Genomic DNA, 26,263 nt, shown 5'->3' with positions numbered 1-26,263 from the left:
ATGGCCCAGCAGCCGCACACAAGCCTAAGATCACCATGCGCAATGCCAAGCGTCGGCTGGAGGGGTGTAAAGCTCGCCGCCAATTGACTCTGCAGCAGTGGAAACACATTCTCTATGATGATGAATCCCACTTCACCATCTGGAGTCCAACGGATGAATCTGGGTTTGGTGGATAACAGGAGAATGCTACCTGCCCCAATGCATAGTGCCTACTGTAAAGTTTGGTGGAGGAGGAATAATGGTCTGGGCTGTTATTCATGATTCGGGCAAGGCCTCTTAGTTCCAGTGAAGGGAAATCTTAACGCTACAGCATACAATGACATTCTATATGATTCTGTGCTTCCAACTTTGTGGCAACAGTTTGGAGAAGGCCCTTTCCTGTTTCTGCGTGACAAATCCCCTGTGCACAAGTGACGTCCATACAGAAATGGTTTGTCGAGATCGGTGTGGAAGAACTTGATTGGCCTGCACAGAGCCCCTGACCTCAACCTAATCGAATAGCTTTGTGATTATTTGGAACGCCGACTGCGAGCCAGGCCTAGCTCTTGTGGCTGAATGGAAGCTAGTCCACTCAGCAATGTTCCAACATCTAGTGGAAAGCCTTCCCAGAAGAGTGGAGACTTTTATAGCAGCATAAGTGGGACCAACTCCATATTAATTAATACCCATGATTTTGGAATGAGATGTTCGACAAGCTGGTGTCCACATACCTTTGGTTATGTAGTGTATGAGATGTGTTGTGTGTTAGCCATCTGAAATAATAAAGCTGTAATCTGTCACTGGGACAGGAGGGAGGGGCTGCTGGGGTGGGAAACGACACAGATTAAACCCAGACCTGAGCTGCTCGCTCCCTCCTTCTCGCTCGCTGGCTGGCTGTCTCTGTCTCTCTCTGTCAAAACCTGTGGCTGGAATTGGAGTTCCGTTCTGTTCCCACAGCTTGTGACTCGCCTCTTGATAAACACACATACACACAGACATTCCAGCATGGTCTGAACACGCCTTCAGTGTCCACCACCATGATTTGAGATCTCACCAGTTCCAGTTAGCTGAGATTACACTCCTCTTCTGGTCCTAATCTTCTGGTCCTGATCTTATGGTCCTGATCTTCTGGTCCTGATCTTCTGGTCCTGATTTTCTGGTCCTGATCTTCTGGTCCTGATTTTCTTGGTCCTGATCTTCTGGTCCTGATTTTCTTGGTCCTGATCTTCTGGTCCTGATTTTCTTGGCACTGATCTTCTGGTCCTGATCGTCTGGTCCTGATCGTCTGGTCCTGATCGTCTGGTCCTGATCTTCTGGTCCTGATCTTCTGGTCCTGATCTTCTGGTCCTGATTTTCTTGGTCCTGATCTTCTGGTCCTGATTTTCTTGGCACTGATCTTCTGGTCCTGATCGTCTGGTCCTGATCGTCTGGTCCTGATCGTCTGGTCCTGATCGTCTGGTCCTGATCTTCTGGTCCTGATCTTCTGGTCCTGATTTTCTTGGCACTGATCTTCTTGGCACTGATCTTCTTGGCACTATGACTGCCTCCCGTCAGAGTGCCAAGATCACATACTGATGAGGAGGATATCTCTTACACCTGAAATGTTCCAAAATTAGAGACTTGGATAAGTGTCAAGCCTCCTTACCTTACCCCATCTCTCTTACACCATATCTTGTTCCCGCCCTCCCTCCTTCCAAAACTGGAGGCTTGGATAGGTACCAGGCCTCCGTAGCTTTCCCCCTCTCTCATTCACTCCCCTCCTGTACCCCATCTGTCCCATGTTCTCAAACTGTACTGGATGTCACGTTTGGCTTCGGCTGCCAGGCTTCGGCTGGTGCTGGCTCCATCTCACCACACAGACGAGCTAGATAGATAGATAGCCGGCAGGTCATTGCAGCCTATCTGCCTGCGTGGGCACACAGTGTGCAGCCCCAGTGCTGAGTACACACACACATGCATGGACAGGCACACACACAAAATGTGTCAGTCACAGTGGTGTATTAATAACTCCATTTGACCCAATTTGAGTTGGTTATGTTTTGGTCTTTATAAAGGCTGTCTTTTCTCTGATTCCATTGTCTATTTTCCCGAACAGTGAGATGGTCTAATCCACAGGAGATTTCCCCCACCTCGAGTACTTTCTTCCGGCCATCCAGCACACGTTTTGTGGCCAGGTAGGCACTTTAGTACACACACACTGCTGCTACAAGACTCGTATTATGATTGCTAAATACTGCACAATAGAAAAACCACTTGCTCCCTCCAATCCCCCCTTCCCCAGAACATGTGTAAATCCTGGACTATGAATTGTGCCTTCATGTATTATACTGATGCTAACATGTTTATTATATTCTACTGCGCCATTTATTTTATGTTCATATTCTTATCTTTTATCATTTATTGTTGTTTGCTTGTGGAGAATGAACCTGCAAGTAAGCATTTGGTTGGATGGTGTATACCAGTGGTCACCAACATTTTCTGAGTCAAGACCACTTTTCTGAGTCAAGACCACTTTTCTGAGTCAAGACCACTTTTCTGAGTCAAGACCACTTTTCTGAGTCAAGACCACTTTTCTGAGTCAAGACCACTTTTCTGAGTCAAGACCACTTTTCTGAGTCAAGACCACTTTTCTGAGTCAAGGCCACTTTTCTGAGTCAATGCCACTTTTCTGAGTCAATGCCACTTTTCTGAGTCAAAATGCAAGCCGAGATCTACCGCTCTGATCTGTTTGTAACATGACAGTTGATTGTGTGTGTTCTGTCCCCCAGTCGTGCGGTTCAGAGGAGTCTAGCCATCATCAGACACGCTCGTCAGAAGAAGACCCAGAAGCAGTACTGCATGTACTTCAACCGCTTTGGGAAGTGTAACCGTGGCAACACCTGCCCCTATATCCATGATCCTGATAAAGTTGCCGTCTGTACCAGGTAAAACCCACCTAGAAACAACCATGTACAGCTGTGTTGGCTCTGTGATTGGCTGCTCTGTACCAGGTAACACACCTAAAAACAACCATGTACAGCTGTGTTGGCTCTCTGATTGGCTGCTCTATGACCTGAAGACTCTTCCCATTGCAGGTTCGTGAGGGGTACATGTAAGCAGACGGATGGGACCTGTCCATTTTCGCACAAGGTGGCCAAGGAGAAGGTGAAACTGGACACACTACACACACACACACACACACACACACACACACACACACACACACACACACACACACACACACACACACACAATAATCCTTGAGAAGGTGAGAATATGTGAAACGTCAATGTCTCCCTCACACCAGCTGGGTTGGAGTGTACTACTGTAGTTAGACAGTTAACATTTGGCCCTGTCAGTTACATAACCAGGAAGATTACAGAACGGGAATTGAATTAGGACCGGCTGTTAGTTTTGCACCCAGAGTTACGGCTGGTAGAGGAGGGGATGTATAGAGTTATGGCTGGTAGAAGAGGGGCTGTATAGAGTTATGGCTGGTAGAAGAGGGGCTGTATAGAGTTATGGCTGGTAGAAGAGGGGCTGTATAGAGTTATGGCTGGTAGAAGAGGGGCTGTATAGAGTTATGGCTGGTAGAAGAGGGGCTGTATAGAGTTATGGCTGGTAGAAGAGGGGCTGTATAGAGTTATGGCTGGTAGAAGAGGGGCTGTATAGAGTTATGGCTGGTAGAAGAGGGGCTGTATAGAGTTATGGCTGGTAGAAGAGGGGCTGTATAGAGTTATGGCTGTAGTAGTAAGAGGGGCTGGCTGGTAGAAGAGGGGCTGTATAGAGTTATGGCTGGTAGAAGAGGGGCTGTATAGAGTTATGGCTGGTAGAAGAGGGGCTGTATAGAGTTATGGCTGTTAGTTTTAGAAGATGGGGCTGTATAGAGTTATGGCTGTTAGTTTTAGAAGAGGGGCTGTAGTTTTAGAGTTATGGCTGTTTTAGCCCAGAGTTATGGCTGTATAGAGTTATGGCTGTTAGTTTTGCGCCCAGAGTTATGGCTGTTAGTTTTGCGCCCAGAGTTATGGCTGTTAGTTTTGCGCCCAGAGTTATGGCTGTTAGTTTTGCGCCCAGAGTTATGGCTGTTAGTTTTGCGCCCAGAGTTATGGCTGTTAGTTTTGCGCCCAGAGTTATGGCTGTTAGTTTTGCGCCCAGAGTTATGGCTGTTAGTTTTGCGCCCAGAGTTATGGCTGTTAGTTTTGCGCCCAGAGTTATGACTGGTGGGAGAAGGGCTGTATAGAGTTATGGCTGGTGGAAGAAGGGCTGTATAGAGTTATGGCTGGTGGGAGAAGGGCTGTATAGAGTTATGGCTGGTGGGAGAAGGGCTGTATAGAGTTATGGCTGGTGGGAGAAGGGCTGTATAGAGTTATGGCTGGTGGGAGAAGGGCTGTATAGAGTTATGGCTGGTGGGAGAAGGGCTGTATAGAGTTATGGCTGGTGGGAGAAGGGCTGTATAGAGTTATGGCTGGTGGGAGAAGGGCTGTATAGAGTTATGGCTGGTGGGAGAAGGGCTGTATAGAGTTAGGGCTGGTGGGAGAAGGGCTGTATAGAGTTATGGCTGGTGGGAGAAGGGCTGTATAGAGTTATGGCTGGTGGGAGAAGGGCTGTATAGAGTTATGGCTGGTGGGAGAAGGGCTGTATAGAGTTATGGCTGGTGGGAGAAGGGCTGTATAGAGTTATGGCTGGTGGGAGAAGGGCTGTATAGAGTTATGGCTGGTGGGAGAAGGGCTGTATAGAGTTATGGCTGGTGGGAGAAGGGCTGTATAGAGTTATGGCTGGTGGGAGAAGGGCTGTATAGAGTTATGGCTGGTGGGAGAAGGGCTGTATAGAGTTATGGCTGGTGGGAGAAGGGCTGTATAGAGTTATGGCTGGTGGGAGAAGGGCTGTATAGAGTTATGGCTGGTGGGAGAAGGGCTGTATAGAGTTATGGCTGGTGGAAGAAGGGCTGTATAGAGTTATGGCTGGTGGAAGAAGGGCTGTATAGAGTTATGGCTGGTGGAAGAAGGGCTGTATAGAGTTATGGCTGGTGGAAGAAGGGCTGTATAGAGTAGAGTTATGGCTGGTAGAAGAGGGGATGTATAGAGTTATGGCTGGTAGAAGAAGAGCTGTATAGAGTAGAGTTATGACTGGTAGAAGAAGAGCTGTATAGAGATATGGCTGGTAGAAGAGGGGATGTATAGAGTTATGGCTGGTAGAAGAGGGGCTGTATAGAGATATGGCTGGTAGAAGAGGGGATGTATAGAGTTATGGCTGGTAGAAGAGGTGCTGTATAGAGACATGGCTGGTAGAAGAGGGGCTGTATAGAGTTATGGCTGGTAGAAGAGGTGCTGTATAGAGTTATGGCTGGTAGAAGAGGTGCTGTATAGAGTTATGGCTGGTAGGAGAGGGGCTGTATAGAGAGTTATGGCTGGTAGAAGAGCTTATGAGAGTTATGCTGGTAGAAGAGAGTTATGGCTGTATTGAGATATGGCTGGTAGAAAGGGTTGTATAGAGACATGGCTGGTAGAAGAAGAGCTGTATAGAGTAGAGTTATGGCTGGTAGAAGAGGTGCTGTATTGAGATTTGGCTGGAAGAAGAGGTGCTGTATAGAGTTATGGCTGGTAGAAGAGGGCTGTATTGAGATATGGCTGGTAGAAGAGGGGATGTATAGAGTTATGGCTGGTAGAAGAAGAGCTGTATAGAGATATGGCTAGAGTTATGGCTGGTAGAAGAGGTGCTGTATTGAGATTTGGCTGGAAGAAGAGGTGCTGTATAGAGTTATGGCTGGTAGAAGAGGGGCTGTATAGAGACATGGCTGGTAGAAGAGAGGCTGTATAGAGACATGGCTGGTAGAAGAGGGGCTGTATAGTAATATGGCTAGTAGAGTAGAAGAGGGGCTGTATAGAGACATGGCTGGTAGAAGAGAGGCTGTATAGAGATATGGCTGGTAGAAGAGGGAATGTATAGAGTTATGGCTGGTAGAATAAGAGCTGTATAGAGTAGAGTTATGACTGGTAGAAGAAGAGCTGTATAGAGTAGAGTTATGGCTGGTAGAAGAGGGGCTGTATAGAGATATGGCTGGTAGAAGAGGGGCTGTATAGAGATATGGCTGGTAGAAGAGGGGCTGTATAGAGTAGAGTTATGGCTGGTAGAAGAGGGGCTGTATAGAGATATGGCTGGTAGAAGAGGGGATGTATAGAGTTATGGCTGGTAGAAGAAGAGCTGTATAGAGTAGAGTTATGACTGGTAGAAGAAGAGCTGTATAGAGTAGAGTTATGGCTGGTAGAAGAGGGGCTGTATAGAGATATGGCTGGTAGAAGAGGGGCTGTATAGAGTTATGGCTGGTAGAAGAGGGGCTGTATAGAGATATGGCTGGTAGAAGAGGGGTTGTATAGAGTTATGGCTGGTAGAAGAGGTGCTGTATAGAGATATGGCTGGTAGAAGAGGGGCTGTATAGAGATATGGCTGGTAGAAGAGGAGTTGTATAGAGTTATGGCTGGTAGAAGAAGAGCTGTATAGAGTAGAGTCATGACTGGTAGAAGAAAAGCTGTATAGAGTAGAGTTATGGCTGGTAGAAGAGGGGCTGTATAGTAATATGGCTAGTAGTAGAAGAGGGGCTGTATAGATTTATGGCTGGTAGAAGAGAGGGGCTGTATAGAGATATGGCTGGTAGAAGAGGGGATGTATAGAGTTATGGCTGGTAGAAGAAGAGCTGTATAGAGTAGAGTTATGGCTGGTAGAAGAGGGGCTGTATAGAGATATGGCTGGTAGAAGAGGGGCTGTATAGAGATATGGCTGGTAGAAGAGGAGCTGTATAGTTATGGCTGGTAGAAGAGGGGCTGTATAGTTATGGCTGGTAGAAGAGGTGCTGTATAGAGTTATGGCTGGTAGAAGAGGGGCTGTATAGAGTAGAGTTATGGCTGGTAGAAGAGGGGCTGTATAGAGATATGGCTGGTAGAAGAGGGGCTGTATAGAGATATGGCTGGTAGAAGAGGAGTTGTATAGAGTTATGGCTGGTAGAAGAAGAGCTGTATAGAGTAGAGTCATGACTGGTAGAAGAGGGGCTGTATAGTAATATGGCTAGTAGAGTAGAAGAGGGGCTGTATAGAGACATGGCTGGTGGAAGAGAGGCTGTATAGAGATATGGCTGGTAGAAGAGGGGATGTATAGAGTTATGGCTGGTAGAAGAAGAGCTGTATAGAGTAGAGTTATGACTGGTAGAAGAAGAGCTGTATAGAGTAGAGTTATGGCTGGTAGAAGAGGGGCTGTATAGAGTTATGGCTGGTAGAAGAAGAGCTGTGTAGAGATATGGCTGGTAGAAGAAGAGCTGTATAGAAATCTGGCTGGTAGAAGAGGTGCTGTATAGAGATATGGCTGGTAGAAGAAGAGCTGTATAGAGATAATGCTGGTAGAAGAGGGGCTGTATAGTTATGGCTGGTAGAAGAGGAGCTGTATAGAGTTATGGCTGGTAGAAGAAGAGCTGTGTAGAGTAGAGTTATGGCTGGTAGAAGAGGTGCTGTATAGAGTAGAGTTATGGCTGGTAGAAGAGGGGCTGTATAGAGATATGGCTGGTAGAGTAGAAGAGGGGCTGTATAGAGACATGGCTGGTGGAAGAGAGGCTGTATAGAGATATGGCTGGTAGAAGAGGGGATGTATAGAGTTATGGCTGGTAGAAGAAGAGCTGTATAGAGTAGAGTTATGACTGGTAGAAGAAGAGCTGTATAGAGTAGAGTTATGGCTGGTAGAAGAGGGGCTGTATAGAGATATGGCTGGTAGAAGAGGGGCTGTATAGAGATATGGCTGGTAGAAGAGGGGCTGTATAGAGATATGGCTGGTAGAAGAGAGGCTGTATAGAGTTATGGCTGGTAGAAGAAGAGCTGTATAGAGATATGGCTGGTAGAAGAGGGGCTGTATAGAGATATGGCTGGTAGAAGAGGAGTTGTATAGAGTTATGGCTGGTAGAAGAAGAGCTGTATAGAGTAGAGTCATGACTGGTAGAAGAGGTGCTGTATAGAGTAGAGTTATGGCTGGTAGAAGAGGGGCTGTATAGTAATATGGCTAGTAGAGTAGAAGAGGGGCTGTATAGAGACATGGCTGGTGGAAGAGAGGCTGTATAGAGATATGGCTGGTAGAAGAGGGGATGTATAGAGTTATGGCTGGTAGAAGAAGAGCTGTATAGAGTAGAGTTATGACTGGTAGAAGAAGAGCTGTATAGAGTAGAGTTATGGCTGGTAGAAGAGGGGCTGTATAGAGATATGGCTGGTAGAAGAGGGGCTGTATAGAGATATGGCTGGTAGAAGAGGGGCTGTATAGAGATATGGCTGGTAGAAGAGAGGCTGTATAGAGTTATGGCTGGTAGAAGAAGAGCTGTATAGAGTAGAGTTATGACTGGTAGAAGAAGAGCTGTATAGAGTAGAGTTATGGCTGGTAGAAGAGGGGCTGTATAGAGATATGGCTGGTAGAAGAGGGGCTGTATAGAGATATGGCTGGTAGAAGAAGAGCTGTATAGAGTAGAGTTATGACTGGTAGAAGAAGAGCTGTATAGAGTAGAGTTATGGCTGGTAGAAGAGGGGCTGTATAGAGATATGGCTGGTAGAAGAGGGGCTGTATAGAGATATGGCTGGTAGAAGAGGGGATGTATAGAGCTATGGCTGGTAGAAGAAGAGCTGTATAGAGTAGAGTTATGGCTGGTAGAAGAGGGGCTGTATAGAGTTATGGCTGGTAGAAGAGGGGCTGTATAGAGATATGGCTGGTAGAAGAGGGGCTGTATAGAGATATGGCTGGTAGAAGAGGGGATGTATAGAGTTATGGCTGGTAGAAGAAGAGCTGTATAGAGTAGAGTTATGGCTGGTAGAAGAGGTGCTGTATAGAGTTATGGCTGGTAGAAGAGGGGCTGTATAGAGATATGGCTGGTAGAAGAGGGGCTGTATAGAGATATGGCTGGTAGAAGAGGGGCTGTATAGAGTTATGGCTGGTAGAAGAGGGGCTGTATAGAGATATGGCTGGTAGAAGAGGGGCTGTATAGAGATATGGCTGGTAGAAGAGGGGCTGTATAGAGTTATGGCTGGTAGAAGAGGGGCTGTATAGAGATATGGCTGGTAGAAGAGGGGCTGTATAGAGATATGGCTGGTAGAAGAGGGGATGTATAGAGTTATGGCTGGTAGAAGAAGAGCTGTATAGAGTAGAGTTATGGCTGGTAGAAGAGGGGCTGTATAGAGAGTTATGGCTGGTAGAAGAGGGGCTGTATAGAGATATGGCTGGTAGAAGAGGGGCTGTATAGAGATATGGCTGGTAGAATAAGAGCTGTATAGAGTTATGGCTGGTAGAAGAGTTATGGCTGGTAGAAGAGGGGTTATATAGAGTTATGGCTGGTAGAAGAGGTGCTGTAGAGTTATGGCTGGTAGAAGAGGTGCTGTATAGAGTTATGGCTGGTAGAAGAGGGGCTGTATAGAGAGTTATGGCTGGTAGAAGAGAGGCTGTATAGAGATATGGCTGGTAGAAGAGGGGCTGTATAGAGTAATATGGCTAGTAGAGTAGAAGAGGGGCTGTATAGAGACATGGCTGGTAGAAGAGGGGCTGTATAGAGAAATGGCTGGTAGAAGAGGGATGTATAGAGTTATGGCTGGTAGAATAAGAGCTGTATAGAGTAGAGTTATGACTGGTAGAAGAAGAGCTGTATAGAGTAGAGTTATGGCTGGTAGAAGAGGGGCTGTATAGAGATATGGCTGGTAGAAGAGGGGCTGTATAGAGTAGAGTTATGGCTGGTAGAAGAGGGGCTGTATAGAGATATGGCTGGTAGAAGAGGGGATGTATAGAGTTATGGCTGGTAGAAGAGCTGTATAGAGTAGAGTTATGGCTGGTAGAAGAGGGGCTGTATAGAGTTATGGCTGGTAGAAGAGGGGCTGTATAGAGTTATGGCTGGTAGAAGAGGGGTTGTATAGAGTTATGGCTGGTAGAAGAGGTGCTTTATTGAGATATGGCTGGTAGAAGAGGAGCTGTATAGAGTTATGGCTGGTAGAAGAGGAGTTGTATAGAGATATGGCTGGTAGAAGAGGAGCTGTATAGAGTTATGGCTGGTAGAAGAAGAGCTGTATAGAGATATGGCTGGTAGAAGAAGAGCTGTATATAGTTATGCCTGGTAGAAGAGGGGCTGTATAGTTATGGCTGGTAGAAGAATAGCTGTATATAGTTATGACTGGTAGAAGAGGGGATGTATAGATTTATGGTTGGTAGAAGAGGGGCTGTATAGAGATGTGGCTGATAGAAGAGGGGATGTATAGAGTTATGGCTGGTAGAAGAAGAGCTGTATAGAGTAGAGTTATGACTGGTAGAAGAAGAGCTGTATAGAGTAGAGTTATGGCTGGTAGAAGAGGGGCTGTATAGATATATGGCTGGTAGTAGAGGGGCTGGTAGAAGAGGGGTTGTATAGAGTTATGGCTGGTAGAAGAAGAGCTGTATGGAGTAGAGTCATGACTGGTAGAAGAAGAGCTGTAGTAGAGTAGAGTTAGAGTAGAGTTATGGCTGGTAGAAGAGGGGCTGTATATAGTAGAGTTATGGCTGGTAGAAGAGGGGCTGTATAGAATATGGCTGAGTAGAAGAGGGGCTGTATAGAGATATGGCTGGTAGAAGAGAGGCTGTATAGAGATATGGCTGGTAGAAGAGGGGCTGTATAGAGTTATGGCTGGTAGAAGAGGGGCTGTATAGAGTTATGGCTGGTAGAAGAGGGGCTGTATAGAGTTATGGCTGGTAGAAGAGGGGCTGTATAGAGTTATGGCTGGTAGAAGAGGGGCTGTATAGAGATATGGCTGGTAGAAGAGGGGCTGTATAGAGATATGGCTGGTAGAATAAGAGCTGTATAGAGTAGAGTTATGGCTGGTAGAAGAGGGGCTGTATAGAGTTATGGCTGGTAGAAGAGGTGCTGTATAGAGATATGGCTGGTAGAAGAGGGGCTGTATAGAGTTATGGCTGGTAGAAGAGGGGTTGTATAGAGTTATGGCTGGTAGAAGAGGGGCTGTATAGAGTTATGGCTGGTAGAAGAGGTGCTGTATAGAGTTATGGCTGGTAGAAGAGGGGCTGTATAGAGATATGGCTGGTAGAAGAGGGCTGTATAGAGTTATGGCTGGTAGAAGAGGGGCTGTATAGAGATATGGCTGGTAGAAGAGGAGCTGTATAGAGATATGGCTGGTAGAAGAGGGGCTGTATAGAGTTATGGCTGGTAGAAGAGGGCTGTATAGAGAGTTATGGCTGGTAGAAGAGGGGCTGTATAGAGTTATGGCTGGTAGAAGAGGTATGCTGTATAGAGTAGAAGAAGGGGCTGTATAGTAGAGTTATGGCTGGTAGAAGAGGGGCTGTATAGAGATATGGCTGGTAGAAGAGGGGCTGTATAGAGTTATGGCTGGTAGAAGAGGGCTGTATATGGATAGAGTTATGGCTGGTAGAAGAGGGGCTGTATAGAGTTATGGCTGGTAGAAGAGGGGCTGTATAGAGTTATGGCTGGTAGAAGAGGGCTGTATAGAGTGTTATGGCTGGTAGAAGAGGGGCTGTATAGAGTTATGGCTGGTAGAAGAGGGGCTGTATAGAGTTATGGCTGGTAGAAGAGGGTATAGAGTTATGGCTGTATAGATTATGGCTGGTAGAAGAGGGCTGTATAGAGTTATGGCTGGTAGAAGAGGGCTGTATAGAGATATGGCTGGTAGAAGAGGAGCTGTATAGAGTTATGGCTGGTAGAAGAGGAGCTGTATAGAGATATGGCTGGTAGAAGAGTTATGCCTGGTAGAAGAGGGGCTGTATAGTTATGGCTGGTAGAAGAATAGCTGTATATAGTTATGACTGGTAGAAGAGGGGATGTATAGATTTATGGTTGGTAGAAGAGGGGATGTATAGAGTTATGGCTGGTAGAAGAAGAGCTGTATAGAGTAGAGTTATGACTGGTAGAAGAAGAGCTGTATAGAGTAGAGTTATGGCTGGTAGAAGAGGGGCTGTATAGATATATGGCTGGTAGAAGAGGGGCTGGTAGAAGAGGAGTTGTATAGAGTTATGGCTGGTAGAAGAAGAGCTGTATGGAGTAGAGTCATGACTGGTAGAAGAAGAGCTGTGTAGAGTAGAGTTATGGCTGGTAGAAGAGGTGCTGTATAGAGTAGAGTTATGGCTGGTAGAAGAGGGGCTGTATAGTAATATGGCTAGTAGAGTAGAAGAGGGGCTGTGTAGAGACATGGCTGGTAGAAGAGGGGCTGTATAGAGATATGGCTGGTAGAAGAGGGGATGTATAGAGTTATGGCTGGTAGAAGAAGAGCTGTATAGAGTAGAGTTATGGCTGGTAGAAGAGGGGCTGTATAGAGATATGGCTGGTAGAAGAGGGGCTGTATAGAGATATGGCTGGTAGAAGAGGGGCTGTATAGAGTTATGGCTGGTAGAAGAAGAGCTGTATAGAGAGAGTTATGGCTGGTAGAAGAGGGCTGTATAGAGAGTTATGGCTGGTAGAAGAGGGGCTGTATAGAGATATGGCTGGTAGAAGAGGGGCTGTATAGAGTTATGGCTGGTAGAAGAAGAGCTGTATAGAGTAGAGTTATGGCTGGTAGAAAGAGCTGTATAGAGTAGAGTTATGGCTGGTAGAAGAGGGGTATAGAGTAGAGTTATGGCTGTAGAAGAGGGCTGATGCTATAGAAGAGTTATGGCTGGCTGAAGAAGAGGGGCTGTATAGAGATATGGCTGGTAGAAGAGGGGCTGTATAGAGTTATGGCTGGTAGAAGAAGAGCTGTATAGAGAGAGTTATGGCTGGTAGAAGAGGGGCTGTATAGAGATATGGCTGGTAGAAGAGGGGCTGTATAGAGATATGGCTGGTAGAAGAGGAGCTGTATAGAGATATGGCTGGTAGAAGAGGGGATGTATAGAGTTATGGCTGGTAGAAGAAGAGCTGTATAGAGTAGAGTTATGGCTGGTAGAAGAGTTGCTGTATAGAGATATGGCTGGTAGAAGAGGGGCTGTATAGAGATATGGCTGGTAGAAGAGGGCTGTATAGAGATATGGCTGGTAGAAGGGGCTGTATAGAGTTATGCTGGTAGAAGGGGCTGTATAGAGTAAAGTTATGGCTGGTAGAAGAGGGGCTGTATAGAGATATGGCTGGTAGAAGAGGGGCTGTATAGAGATATGGCTGGTAGAAGAGGGGATGTATAGAGTTATGGCTGGTAGAAGAAGAGCTGTATAGAGTAGAGTTATGGCTGGTAGAAGAGGGGCTGTATAGAGTTATGGCTGGTAGAAGAGGGGCTGAGAGTTATGGCTGGTAGAAGAGGGGCTGTATAGAGTTATGGCTGGTAGAAGAGGGGCTGTATAGAGTTATGGTTGGTAGAAGCGGGGTTGTATAGAGTTATGGCTGGTAGAAGAAGAGCTGTATAGAGTAGAGTTATGACTGGTAGAAGAAGAGCTGTATAGAGTAGAGTTATGGCTGGTAGAAGAGGTGCTGTATAGAGTAGAGTTATGGCTGGTAGAAGAGGGGCTGTATAGAGATATGGCTGGTAGAAGAGGGGCTGTATAGAGATATGGCTGGTAGAAGAGGGGCTGTATAGAGATATGGCTGGTAGAAGAGGGGATGTATAGAGTTATGGCTGGTAGAAGAAGAGCTGTATAGAGTAGAGTTATGGCTGGTAGAAGAAGAGCTGTATAGAGTAGAGTTATGGCTGGTAGAAGAGGTGCTGTATAGAGATATGGCTGGTAGAAGAGGGGCTGTATAGAGATATGGCTGGTAGAAGAGGGGCTGTATAGAGATATGGCTGGTAGAAGAGGGGATGTATAGAGTTATGGCTGGTAGAAGAAGAGCTGTGTAGAGTAGAGTTATGGCTGGTAGAAGAGGGGCTGTATAGAGAGTTATGGCTGGTAGAAGAGGGGCTGTATAGAGATATGGCTGGTAGAAGAGGGGCTGTATAGAGTTATGGCTGGTAGAAGAGGAGCTGTATAGAGATATGGCTGGTAGAAGAAGAGCTGTATAGAGTAGAGTTATGGCTGGTAGAAGAGGGGCTGTATAGAGTTATGGCTGGTAGAAGAGGGGCTGTATAGAGATATGGCTGGTAGAAGAAGAGCTGTATAGAGTAGAGTTATGACTGGTAGAAGAAGAGCTGTATAGAGTAGAGTTATGACTGGTAGAAGAAGAGCTGTATAGAGTAGAGTTGTGGCTGGTAGAAGAGGGGCTGTATAGAGATATGGCTGGTAGAAGAGGGGCTGTATAGAGTTATGGCTGGTAGAAGAAGAGCTGTATAGAGTAGAGTTATGACTGGTAGAAGAAGAGCTGTATAGAGTAGAGTTATGGCTGGTAGAAGAGGGGCTGTATAGAGATATGGCTGGTAGAAGAGGGGCTGTATAGAGATATGGCTGGTAGAAGAGGGGATGTATAGAGCTATGGCTGGTAGAAGAAGAGCTGTATAGAGTAGAGTTATGGCTGGTAGAAGAGGGGCTGTATAGAGTTATGGCTTGTAGAAGAGGTGCTTTATTGAGATATGGCTGGTAGAAGAGATGTATAGAGTTATGGCTGGTAGAAGAGGGGCTGTATAGAGTTATGGTTGGTAGAAGCGGGGTTGTATAGAGTTATGGCTGGTAGAAGAAGAGCTGTATAGAGTAGAGTTATGGCTGGTAGAAGAAGAGCTGTATAGAGTAGAGTTATGGCTGGTAGAAGAGGTGCTGTATAGAGTTATGGCTGGTAGAAGAGGGGCTGTATAGAGTTATATGGCTGGTAGAAGAAGGGGCTGTATAGAGTTAGTAGAAGAGAGTTATGAGATATGGCTGGTAGAAGAGGAGCTGTATAGTAGAGTTATGGCTGGTAGAAGAGGGGCTGTATAGAGATATGGCTGGTAGAAGAGGGCTGTATAGAGATATGGCTGGTAGAAGAGGGGATGTATAGAGTTATGGCTGGTAGAAGAAGAGCTGTATAGAGTAGAGTTATGGCTGGTAGAAGAGGGGCTGTATAGAGAGTTAGTAGAAGAGGTGCTTTATTGAGATATGGCTGGTAGAAGAGAGCTGTATAGAGAGTTATGGCTGGTAGAAGAGGGGCTGTATAGAGTTATGGCTGGTAGAAGAGGGGATGTATAGAGTTATGGCTGGTAGAAGAGGGAGCTGTATAGAGTAGAGTTATGGCTGGTAGAAGAGGAGCTGTATAGAGTAGAGTTATGGCTGGTAGAAGAGGGCTGTATAGAGATATGGCTGGTAGAAGAGGGGCTGTATAGAGATATGGCTGGTAGAAGAAGAGGCTGTGTAGAGATATGGCTGGTAGAAGAGGGGCTGTATAGAGTTATGGCTGGTAGAAGAGAGCTGTATAGAGAGTTATGGCTGGTAGAAGAAGGGCTGTATAGAGTTATGGCTGGTAGAGTTATGGCTGGTAGAAGAGGGGCTGTATAGAGTTATGGCTGGTAGAAGAGGGGCTGTATAGAGATATGGCTGGTAGAAGAAGAGGGCTGTATAGAGTTATGGCTGGTAGAAGAGGAGCTGTATAGAGTTATGGCTGGTAGAAGTAAGAGTTATGGCTGTATAGGGCTGTATAGAGTTATGGCTGGTAGAAGAGGGGCTGTATAGAGTTATGGCTGGTAGAAGAGGGGCTGTATAGAGTTATGGCTGGTAGAAGAGGAGCTGTATAGAGTTATGGCTGGTAGAAGAAGAGCTGTATAGAGTATATTATGGCTGGTAGAAGAGGGGCTGTATAGAGTTATGGCTGGTAGAAGAGGGCTGTATTGAGATATGGCTGGTAGAAAGAGCTGTATAGAGTTATGGCTGGTAGAAGAGGGGCTGTATAGAGTTATGGCTGGTAGAAGAGGGGCTGTATAGAGTTATGGCTGGTAGAAGAAGAGCTGTATAGAGAGTTATGGCTGGTAGAAGAAGAGCTGTAGAGAGTATAGAGTTATGGCTGGTAGAAGAGGGGCTGTATAGAGATATGGCTGGTAGAAGAGGGCTGTATAGAGTTATGGCTGGTAGAAGAAGAGCTGTATATAGAGTTATGGCTGGTAGAAGAAGGCTGTATAGATAGAGTTATGGCTGGTAGAAGAGGGGCTGTATAGAGTTATGGCTGGTAGAAGAGGGGCTGTATAGAGATATGGCTGGTAGAAGAGGGGATGTATAGAGTTATGGCTGGTAGAAAGAAGAGCTGTATAGAGTTATGGCTGGTAGAAGAGGGGCTGTATAGAGTTATGGCTAGAAGAGGGCTGTATAGAGTTATGGCTGGTAGAAGAGGGCTGTATAGAGTTATGGCTGGTAGAAGAGGGGCTGTATAGAGTTATGGCTGGTAGAAGATAGAGTTATGGCTGGTAGAAGAGAGGCTAGTTAGAGTTATGGCTGGTAGAAGAGGGGCTGTATAGATAGAGTTATGGCTGGTAGAAGAGGTTATGGCTGGTAGAAGAGGGGCTGTAGAGTTATGGCTGGTAGAAGAGGGGCTGTATAGAGATATGGCTGGTAGAAGGGGCTGTATAGGAGTTATGGCTGGTAGAAGAGGGCTGTATAGAGATATGGCTGGTAGAAGAGGGGATGTATAGAGTTATGGCTGGTAGAAGAAGAGCTGTATAGAGTAGAGTTATGGCTGGTAGAAGAAGAGCTGTATAGAGTAGAGTTATGGCTGGTAGAAGAGGGGCTGTATAGAGATATGGCTGGTAGAAGAGGGGCTGTATAGAGATATGGCTGGTAGAAGAGGGGCTGTATAGAGATATGGCTGGTAGAAGAGGGCTGTATAGAGGTATGGCTGGTAGAAGAGAGGGCTGTATAGAGATATGGCTGGTAGAAGAGGGGCTGTATAGAGTTATGGCTGGTAGAAGAGGGCTGTATAGAGATATGGCTGGTAGAAGAGGGGCTGTATAGAGATATGGCTGGTAGAAGAGGGAGCTGTATAGAGTTATGGCTGGTAGAAGAGGGATGTATAGAGTTATGGCTGGTAGAAGAGGGAGCTGTATAGAGGAGTTATGGCTGGTAGAAAGAGTTATGGCTGGTAGAAGAGGGGCTGTGTAGAGTTAGGGCTGGTAGAAGAGGTGCTGTATAGAGTTATGGCTGGTAGAAGAGGTGCTTTATTGAGATATGGCTGGTAGAAGAGGAGTTGTATAGAGTTATGGCTGGTAGAAGAGGAGCTGTATATAGTTATGACTGGTAGAAGAGGGGCTGTATAGTTATGGCTGGTAGAAGAATAGCTGTATATAGTTATGACTGGTAGAAGAGGGGCTGTATAGATTTATGGCTGGTAGAAGAGGGGATGTAAAGAGTTGTGGCTGGTAGAAGAGGGGCTGTATAGAGATGTGGCTGGTAGAAGAGGTGCTGTATAGAGTTATGGCTGGTAGAAGAGGAGTTGTATAGAGTTATGGCTGGTAGAAGAGGAGTTGTATAGAGATATGGCTGGTAGAAGAAGAGCTGTATATAGTTATGACTGGTAGAAGAGGGGCTGTATAGATTTATGGCTGGTAGAAGAGGGGATGTAAAGAGTTGTGGCTGGTAGAAGAGGGGCTGTATAGAGTTATGGCTGGTAGAAGAGGGGATGTAAAGAGTTAGGGCTGGTAGAAGAGGTGCTGTATAGAGTAGAGTTATGGCTGGTAGAAGAGGGGATGTAAAGAGTTATGGCTGGTAGAAGAGGTGCTGTATTGAGATATGGCTGGTAGAAGAGGAGTTGTATAGAGTTATGGCTGGTAGAAGAGGAGTTGTATAGAGATATGGCTGGTAGAAGAGGAGCTGTATATAGTTATGACTAGAAGAGGGGCTGTATAGATTTATGGCTGGTAGAAGAGGGGATGTAAAGAGTTGTGGCTGGTAGAAGAGGGGCTGTATAGAGATGTGGCTGGTAGAAGAGGGGATGTATAGAGTTATGGCTGGTAGAAGAAGAGCTGTATAGTAATATGGCTAGTAGAAGAGGGGCTGTATAGAGACATGGCTGGTAGAAGAGAGGCTGTATAGAGATATGGCTGGTAGAAGAGGGGATGTATAGAGTTATGGCTGGTAGAAGAAGAGCTGTATAGAGTAGAGTTATGGCTGGTAGAAGAGAGGATGTATAGAGTTATGGCTGGTAGAAGAAGAGCTGTACAGAGTAGAGTTATGGCTAGTAGAAGAGGGGCTGTATAGAGTTATGGCTGGTAGAAGAGGGGCTGTATAGAGTTATGGCTGGTAGAAGAGGGGCTGTATAGAGTAGAGTTATGACTGGTAGAAGAAGAGCTGTATAGAGTAGAGTTATGGCTAGTGGAAGAGGGGCTGTATAGAGTTATGGCTGGTAGAAGAAGAGCTGTATAGAGTAGAGTTATGGCTGGTAGAAGAGGGGATGTATAGAGTTATGGCTGGTAGAAGAAGAGCTGTATAGAGTAGAGTTATGGCTGGTAGAAGAGGGGATGTATAGAGTTATGGCTGGTAGAAGAGGTGCTTTATTGAGATATGGCTGGTAGAAGAGAAGCTGTATAGAGTTATGGCTGGTAGAAGAGGGGCTGTATAGAGTTGTGGCTGGTAGAAGAGGAGTTGTATAGAGTTATGGCTGGTAGAAGAGGGGCTGTATAGAGTTATGGCTGGTAGAAGAAGAGCTGTATAGTGTCGAGTTATGACTGGTAGAAGAAGAGCTGTATAGAGTAGAGTTATGGCTGGTAGGAGAGGGGCTGTATAGAGTTATGGCTGGTAGAAGAGGGGCTGTATATAGATATGGCTGGTAGAAGAGAGCTGTATAGAGATATGGCTGGTAGAAGAGAGCTGTATAGAGATATGGCTGGTAGAAGAGGCGCTGTATAGAGATATGGCTGGTAGAAGATGGGATGTATAGAGATATGGCTGGTAGAAGAGGGGATGTATAGAGTTATGGCTGGTAGAAGAGGTGCTTTATTGAGATATGGCTGGTAGAAGAGGTGCTGTATAGAGTTATGGCTGGTAGAAGAGGAGCTGTATAGAGATATGGCTGGTAGAAGAAGAGCTGTATAGTGTCGAGTTATGACTGGTAGAAGAAGAGCTGTATAGAGTAGAGTTATGGCTGGTAGAAGAGGGGCTGTATAGAGTTATGGCTGGTAGAAGAGGGGCTGTATAGAGATATGGCTGGTAGAAGAGGGGCTGTATAGAGTTATGGCTGGTAGAAGAGGAGCTGTATAGAGTTATGGCTGGTAGAAGAAGAGCTGTATAGTAGAGTTATGGCTGGTAGAAGAGGGGCTGTATAGAGTTATGGCTGGTAGAAGAGGGGCTGTATAGAGATATGGCTGGTAGAAGAGGGCTGTATAGAGATATGGCTGGTAGAAGTAGAAGAGCTGTATAGAGATATGGCTGGTAGAAGAGGGCTGTATAGAGAGTTATGGCTGGTAGAAGAGGGGATGTATAGAGTTATGGCTGGTAGAAAGGGGAGCTGTATAGAGTTATGGCTGGTAGAAGAGCTGTATAGGGATGGCTGGTAGAAAGAGGGATGTATAGAGTTATGGCTGGTAGAAGAGGGGCTGTATAGAGATATGGCTGGTAGAGCTGTATAGAGTTATGGCTGGTAGAAGAGGGGCTGTATAGAGTTATGGCTGGTAGAAGGGGAGAGATATGGCTGGTAGAAGTTATGGCTGGTAGAAGAGGGGATGTATAGAGTTATGGCTGGTAGAAGAGGGCTGTATAGAGTTATGGCTGGTAGAAGAGGGGATGTATAGAGTTATGGCTGGTAGAAGAGGAGCTGTATAGTAGAGTTATGGCTGGTAGAAGAGGGGCTGTATAGAGTTATGGCTGGTAGAAGAGGGGCTGTATATAGAGTTATGGCTGTAGAAGAGAAGAGTTATGGCTGGTAGAAGAGGGGCTGTATAGAGTTATGGCTGGTAGAAGAGAGATATGGCTGTATAGCTGTTATGGCTGGTAGAAGAGGGGCTGTATAGAGAGTTATATGGCTGGTAGAGGGTTGTATAGAGATATGGCTGGTAGAAGAGGAGCTGTATAGAGTTATGGCTGGTAGAGTTAGGCTGGGGATGTATAGAGTTATGGCTGGTGGAAGAAGGGCTGTATAGAGTTATGGCTGGTAGAAGAGGGGATCTATAGAGTTATGGCTGGTGGAAGAAGGGCTGTATAGAGTTATGGCTGGTGGAAGAAGGGCTGTATAGAGTTATGGCTGGTGGAAGAAGTGCTGTATAGAGTTATGGCTGGTGGAAGAAGGGCTGTATAGAGTTATGGCTGGTGGAAGAAGGGCTGTATAGAGTTATGGCTGGTAGAAGAGGAGTTGTATAGAGTTATGGCTGGTAGAAGAGGGGCTGTATAGAGTTATGGCTGGTAGAAGAGGGGCTGTATAGTTATGGCTGGTAGAAGAGGAGTTGTATAGAGTTATGGCTGGTAGAAGAGGGGCTGTATAGAGTTATGGCTGGTAGAAGAAATGCTTTATAGAGATACAGCTTAGAGTCATGTTCCCACTATTGGCACAGCTCCTGTCTCTGTGCTCCCACTGGCAGTATTGAGATACAAATATACACACGATATTCACACTGGCAGTATACACACCGAGAGCCACTCAGACACGTGACCTGATTCTGGGGTAAGGGTTACGTGTTGAGAAGGGGTACGGGGCGATCGCGCTATCATGACCAAAATGGTGATCCCTGTCCAGGGTTTCAGATGTCCCAATATGGTTCACACCTTAGCATGTAACAACTTAAAAGGCAAGGGTACACAACCCCCTAACTCACTAGACCACACACACACACATGCAGACGGTTACACATGCCCATATGTTCACAGTCAGTCACACACACCCATTACTCTTGTGAAAGGCCTGAGACAAACACACCTGAACTGGATCCATCTCAAATAGGTCAGCAGTTAAAAGTAGGACACCTGCTCGTTTCAAAACAGTTTGATTTGGTTCCTGATGTTCTTGCCGTGTCTGAATCCTGGCTTAGGAAGACCACCAAAAATTCTGAACTCTTCATCCCTTACTAAAACATTTTCAGACAAGATAGAATGGCCAAAGGGGGCGGTGTTGCAATCTACTGCAGAGATAGCCTGCAGAGTTCTGTCCTACTATCCAGATCTGTACCCAAACCATTTGAAATTCTACTTTTAAAAATCCACCTCTTTAAAAACAAGTCTCTCACCGTTGCCGCCTGCTACAGACCACCCTCTGCCCCCAGCTGTGCTCTGGACACCATATGTGAACAGTAAGTTTGATGTCCTCAATCTCACACAAATTATCAATGGACCTACCAGGTACCACCCCAAAGGCGTAAACAAGGGCACCCTCATAGATATCATCCTAACCAACTTGCCCTCTAAATACACCTCTGCTGTTTTCAACCAAGATCTCAGCAATCACTGCCTCATTGCCTGCATCCGTAATGGGTCAGAGGTCAAACGACCTCCACTCATCACTATCAAACGCTCCCTGAAACACTTCAGCGTGCAGGCCTTTCTAATCGACCTGGCCCGGGTATCCTGGAAGGATATTGACCTCACCCGTCAGTAGAGGATGCCTGTTTTTTTTTAAATGCCTTCCTCAACATCTTAAATAAGCATGGCCCATTCAAGAAATGTAGAACCAGGAACAGATATAGCCCTTGGTTCACTCCAGACCTGACTACCTTTAACCAACACAAAAACATCCTATGGTGTTCTGCATTAGCATCGAACAGCCCCGTAATATGCAACTTTTCAGGAAGCTAGAAAGTTTTCAGGAAGCTAGCTTTTTCAAGCAGAAATTTGCTTCCTGCAACACAAACTCAAAAGTTCTGGGACACTGTAAAATCCATGGAGAATAAGTACACCTCCTCCCAGCTGCCTACTGGACTGAGGATAGGAAACACTGTCACCACCGATAAATCCACTATAATTGAGAGTTTCAACAAGCATTTTTCTACGGCTGGCCATGCTTTCCACCTGGCTAACCCTACCCTGGTCAACAGCACTGCACCCCCACAGCAACTCGCCCAAGCCTTCCCCATTTCTCCTTCTCCCAAATCCAGTCAGCTGATGTTCTGAAAGAGCTGCAAAATCTGTACCACTACAAATCAGCTAGTCATGTAGTTGTTTTTTATCAGAGTATAACTAGGCCAGTCCGTATAGGGCAGGGATCATCAACTAGATTCAGGTGCGGGCCAATTTTTTTCTCTTGAGTGGAAGGGGGCATAATTACAAATAATTTCGAGACTGCAAATTGTCCTTCAGAAGCCCAAACAGATATGTTTCACTAAAACATAATGATTTCAAACCTTGCTTACATTTATAGACCATCACGTCTCTCTATTATGTGTGAGATTACAGGGGAATAGATGTCCTGTTATGTTTACAATCTTTTATGTACAGCAATGAAAGTAAAATACAAATTACAGCTTTTTTTTAAATGTATTTATTTTTGCTCTGAAAACTTGGGGAGCCAAATCAAATCAACCATGGGCGCCAGTTGGGAATCCTGGTTCAGGGGAAAGGAAAGTGGTGACACTAAATAGGGAAAGATGTTTTCCTCTAGAAAAACAACCGACAGACAGGTGTCCAGTCCAGGCTCGCCATCCAACACACACACACACACAAAAGACCAAGACATGCATGAACGCACGCACGCACGCACACATACACACAGTCAATCACACAGACCGAGACACACACGCACAGTCACATACACACCCACACCCACCCACACACTGAGACACACACGCAATTCTGTGCACCTGTGTCGGCTGTCATGCTGTGGTCCCAGAGTGCCTAGAGGCCAGCTGTCCGTTTATCTTACAGGGGCAGAGAAATGAAGGGGGAGTGGAGGGGGGGACTAGAGAGGTGGGGGTAGGGGTGAATAGAGAGGTGGGGGTAGGGGTGAGTAGGGAGGTAGTGGTGGGGGGGGAGTAGAGAGCTGGGGGTAGGGGTGAGGTGGGAGGGGGGACTAGAGAGGTGTGGGTAGGAGTGAGTAGAGAGGTGGGGGTAGGGGTGAGTAGAGAGGTGTGGGTAGGAGTGAGTAGAGAGGTGGGGGTAGGGGTGAGTAGAGAGGTAGGGGTGAGTAGAGGGGTGGGAGTAGGGGCGAGTAGGGAGGTGGCGGTGGGGGTGAGTAGAGAGGTGGGAGTAGGGGTGAGTAGAGAGGTGCGAGTAGGGGCGAGTAGGGAGGTGGCGGTGGGGGTGAGTAGAGAGCTGGGGGTAGGGGTGAGTAGAGAGGTGGGGTAGGGGTGAGTAGAGAGGTGGGGTAGGGGCGAGTAGAGAGGTGGGGTAGGGGCGAGTAGAGAGGTGGGAGTAGGGGTGAGTAGAGAGGTGGGAGTAGGGGTGAGTAGAGAGGTGGGAGTAGGGGTGAGTAGAGAGGTGGGGGTAGGGGTGAGTAGGGAGGTAGTGGTGGGGGGGAGTAGAGAGCTGGGGGTAGGGGTGAGGTGGGAGGGGGACTAGAGAGGTGTGGGTAGGAGTGAGTAGAGAGGTGGGGGTAGGGGTGAGTAGAGAGGTGTGGGTAGGAGTGAGTAGAGAGGTGTGGGTAGGGTGAGTAGAGAGGTAGGGGTAGGGGTGAGTAGAGGTGGGGTAGGAGTGAGTAGAGAGGTGGGAGTAGGGGTGAGTAGAGAGGTGGGAGTAGGGAGAGTAGGGAGGTGGGAGTAGGGGCGAGTAGAGAGGTGGGAGTAGGGGTGAGTAGAGAGGTGGCGGTAGGGGCGAGTAGGGAGATGGCGGTGGGGGGGAGTAGAGAGCTGGGGGTAGGGGTGGGAGGGGGGGACTAGAGAGGTGTGGGTAGGAGTGAGTAGAGAGGTGGGAGGGGGACTAGAGAGGTGGGGGTAGGGGCGAGTAGGGAGGGGGACTTGAGCGGTGTAGGTTGGGGTGAGTAGAGAGGTGGGGGTGGGGGGGGTAGAGCGGTGGGGGTAGGGGTGAGCAGAGAGGTGGGGGTATGGGTGAATAGAGAGGTGGGAGTATGGGTGAATAGAGAGGTGGGGGTAGGGGTGAGCAGAGCGGTGGGGGTAGGGGTGAGTAGAGAGGTGGGGGTAGGGGTGAGTAGAGCGGTGGGGGTAGGGGCGAGTAGAGAGATGGGGCGAGTAGAGAGATGGGGGTAGGGGCGAGTAGAGAGGTGGCGGTGGGGGGAGTAGAGAGGTGGGGGTGGGGGTAGGGGTGAGTAGAGAGATGGGGGGTAGAGAGGTGGGGGCGAGTAGAGGTGGGGGCGAGTAGAGAGGTGGCGGTGGGGGAGTAGAGAGGTGGCGGTGGGGGTAAGTAGAGCGGTGGGGGCAGGGGTGAGTAGAGAGGTAGGGGTGAGTAGAGAGATGGCGGTGGGTGGGAGTAGAGCGGTGGTGGCAGGGGTGAGTAGAGAGATGGGGGCAGGGCGGGTAGAGAGATGGGGGTAGGGGCGAGTAGAGATGGGGGCAGGGGCGGGTAGAGAGATGGGGGTAGGGGGCGAGTAGAGAGATGGGGGCAGGGCGGGTAGAGAGGTGGGGGTAGGGGTGAGTAGAGCGGTGGAGGTAGGGGCGAGTAGAGAGATGGGGGTAGGGGCGAGTAGAGAGATGGAGGTAGGGGCGAGTAGAGAGATGGGGGCAGGGGCGGGTAGAGAGATGGGGGCAGGGGCGGGTAGAGATGGGGGTAGGGCGAGTAGAGATGGTGGTAGGAGCGAGTAGAGAGGTGGGGGTGGGGGAGTAGAGAGGTGGGGGTGGGGGGAGTAGAGAGATGGGGGTAGGGGGTGAATTGGGAGGAGTGGGGGTAGAGAGGGTGAGGGGGTAAGGAGAGAGGTGTGGTGGTTGGGATAGAGGGAGCAGTGGTGTAAAGTTTTTGGGGGCATCTGTACTTTACTATTTATATTTTTGACAACTTTTAATTTTGCGACATTCCTGAAGAAAATTATGTACATACATTTTCCCAGACACCCAAAAGTGCATTTTGATCATCACTGATCATCCCTACTGCCTCTGATCTGGCAGACTCAAGAAACACAAAGGCTTTGTTTGTAAATGATGTCTGAGTGTTGGAGTGTTCCCCTGGCTATCTGTAGATGATGTCTGAGTGTTGGAGTGTTCCCCTGGCTATCTGTAGATGATGTCTGAGTGTTGGAGTGTTCCCCTGGCTATCTGTAGATGATGTCTGAGTGTTGGAGTGTTCCCCTGGCTATCTGTAGATGATGTCTGAGTGTTGGAGTGTTCCCCTGGCTATCTGTAGATGATGTCTGAGTGTTGGAGTGTTCCCTGGCTATCTGTAGATGGTGTTGAGTGTTCCCTGGCTATCTGTAGATTATGTCTGAGTGTTGGAGTGTTCCCCTGGCTATCTGTAGATGATGTCTGAGTGTTGGTGTGTTCCCCTGGCTATCTGTAGATTATGTCTGAGTGTTGGAGTGTTCCCCTGGCTATCTGTAGATGATGTCTGAGTGTTGGAGTGTTCCCCTGGCTATCTGTAGATGATGTCTGAGTGTTGGAGTGTTCCCCTGGCTATCTGTAGATGATGTCTGAGTGTTGGAGTGTTCCCTGGCTATCTGTAGATGATGTCTGAGTGTTGGAGTGTTCCCTGGCTATCTGTAGATGATGTCTCAGTGTTGGAGTGTTCCCCTGGCTATCTGTAGATGATGTCTGAGTGTTGGAGTGTTCCCTGGCTATCTGTAGATGGTGTTGGAGTGTTCCCTGGCTATCTGTAGATGATGTCTGAGTGTTGGAGTGTTCCCCTGGCTATCTGTAGATGATGTCTGAGTGTTGGAGTGTTCCCTGGCTATCTGTAGATTATGTCTGAGTGTTGGAGTGTTCCCCTGGCTATCTGTAGATGATGTCTGAGTGTTGGAGTGTTCCCCTGGCTATCTGTAGATGATGTTGGAGTGTTGGAGTGTTCCCCTGGCTATCTGTAGATGATGTTGGAGTGTTGGAGTGTTCCCCTGGCTATCTGTAGATGATGTCTGAGTGTTGGAGTGTTCCCCTGGCTATCTGTAGATGATGTCTGAGTGTTGGAGTGTTCCCTGGCTATCTGTAGATGATGTCTGAGTGTTGGAGTGTTCCCCTGGCTATCTGTAGATGATGTCTGAGTGTTGGAGTGTTCCCTGGCTATCTGTAGATGATGTCTGAGTGTTGGAGTGTTCCCCTGGCTATCTGTAGATGGTGTTGGAGTGTTGGAGTGTTCCCCTGGCTATCTGTAGATGGGAAGAAAGTAAATGGTGTCGTCTGGTTTGAAATGAGTTTGAAATGAGTTTGAAATGAGTTTGAAATGAGTTTGAAATGAGTTTGAAATGAGTTTGAAATGAGTTTGAAATGAGTTTGAAATGAGTTTGAAATGAGTTTGAAATGAGTTTGAAATGAGTTTGAAATGAGTTTGAAATGAGTTTGAAATTATTTGTAATTTTAGCAATTATATTTACTTTTGATGCTTAAGTATATTTAAAACCTTACTTTTACTTAAGTAGTATTGTACTTTTTCTTGAGTCATTTTCTATTTAGGTATCATTACTTAAACTCAAGTATGACAATTGGGTACTTTTTCCAACACTGGAGGG

The 26,263-nt window shown here is 47.0% G+C and overlaps 1 protein-coding gene across 1 annotated transcript in view; it reads left to right on the top strand.

Annotated features, from left to right (window-relative positions):
* Positions 1 to 26,263, top strand: part of LOC118373427 (zinc finger CCCH domain-containing protein 3-like) — a 118,292-nt gene that overhangs the window by 67,577 nt on the left and 24,452 nt on the right. Inside the window, exons 6-8 of the mRNA XM_052461695.1 lie at positions 2,075 to 2,153; positions 2,748 to 2,903; positions 3,054 to 3,123. Coding sequence (XP_052317655.1) covers positions 2,075 to 2,153; positions 2,748 to 2,903; positions 3,054 to 3,123 — 305 coding nt within the window. The remainder of the gene's footprint in view (positions 1 to 2,074; positions 2,154 to 2,747; positions 2,904 to 3,053; positions 3,124 to 26,263) is intronic.

The sequence above is a fragment of the Oncorhynchus keta genome, chromosome 1 (genome assembly GCF_023373465.1).
Source record: "Oncorhynchus keta strain PuntledgeMale-10-30-2019 chromosome 1, Oket_V2, whole genome shotgun sequence".
NCBI lineage: Eukaryota > Metazoa > Chordata > Actinopteri > Salmoniformes > Salmonidae > Oncorhynchus > Oncorhynchus keta.
The sequence above is the reverse complement of the archived record's forward strand: the minus strand, read 5'-3'. Positions and strand labels throughout refer to the sequence as shown.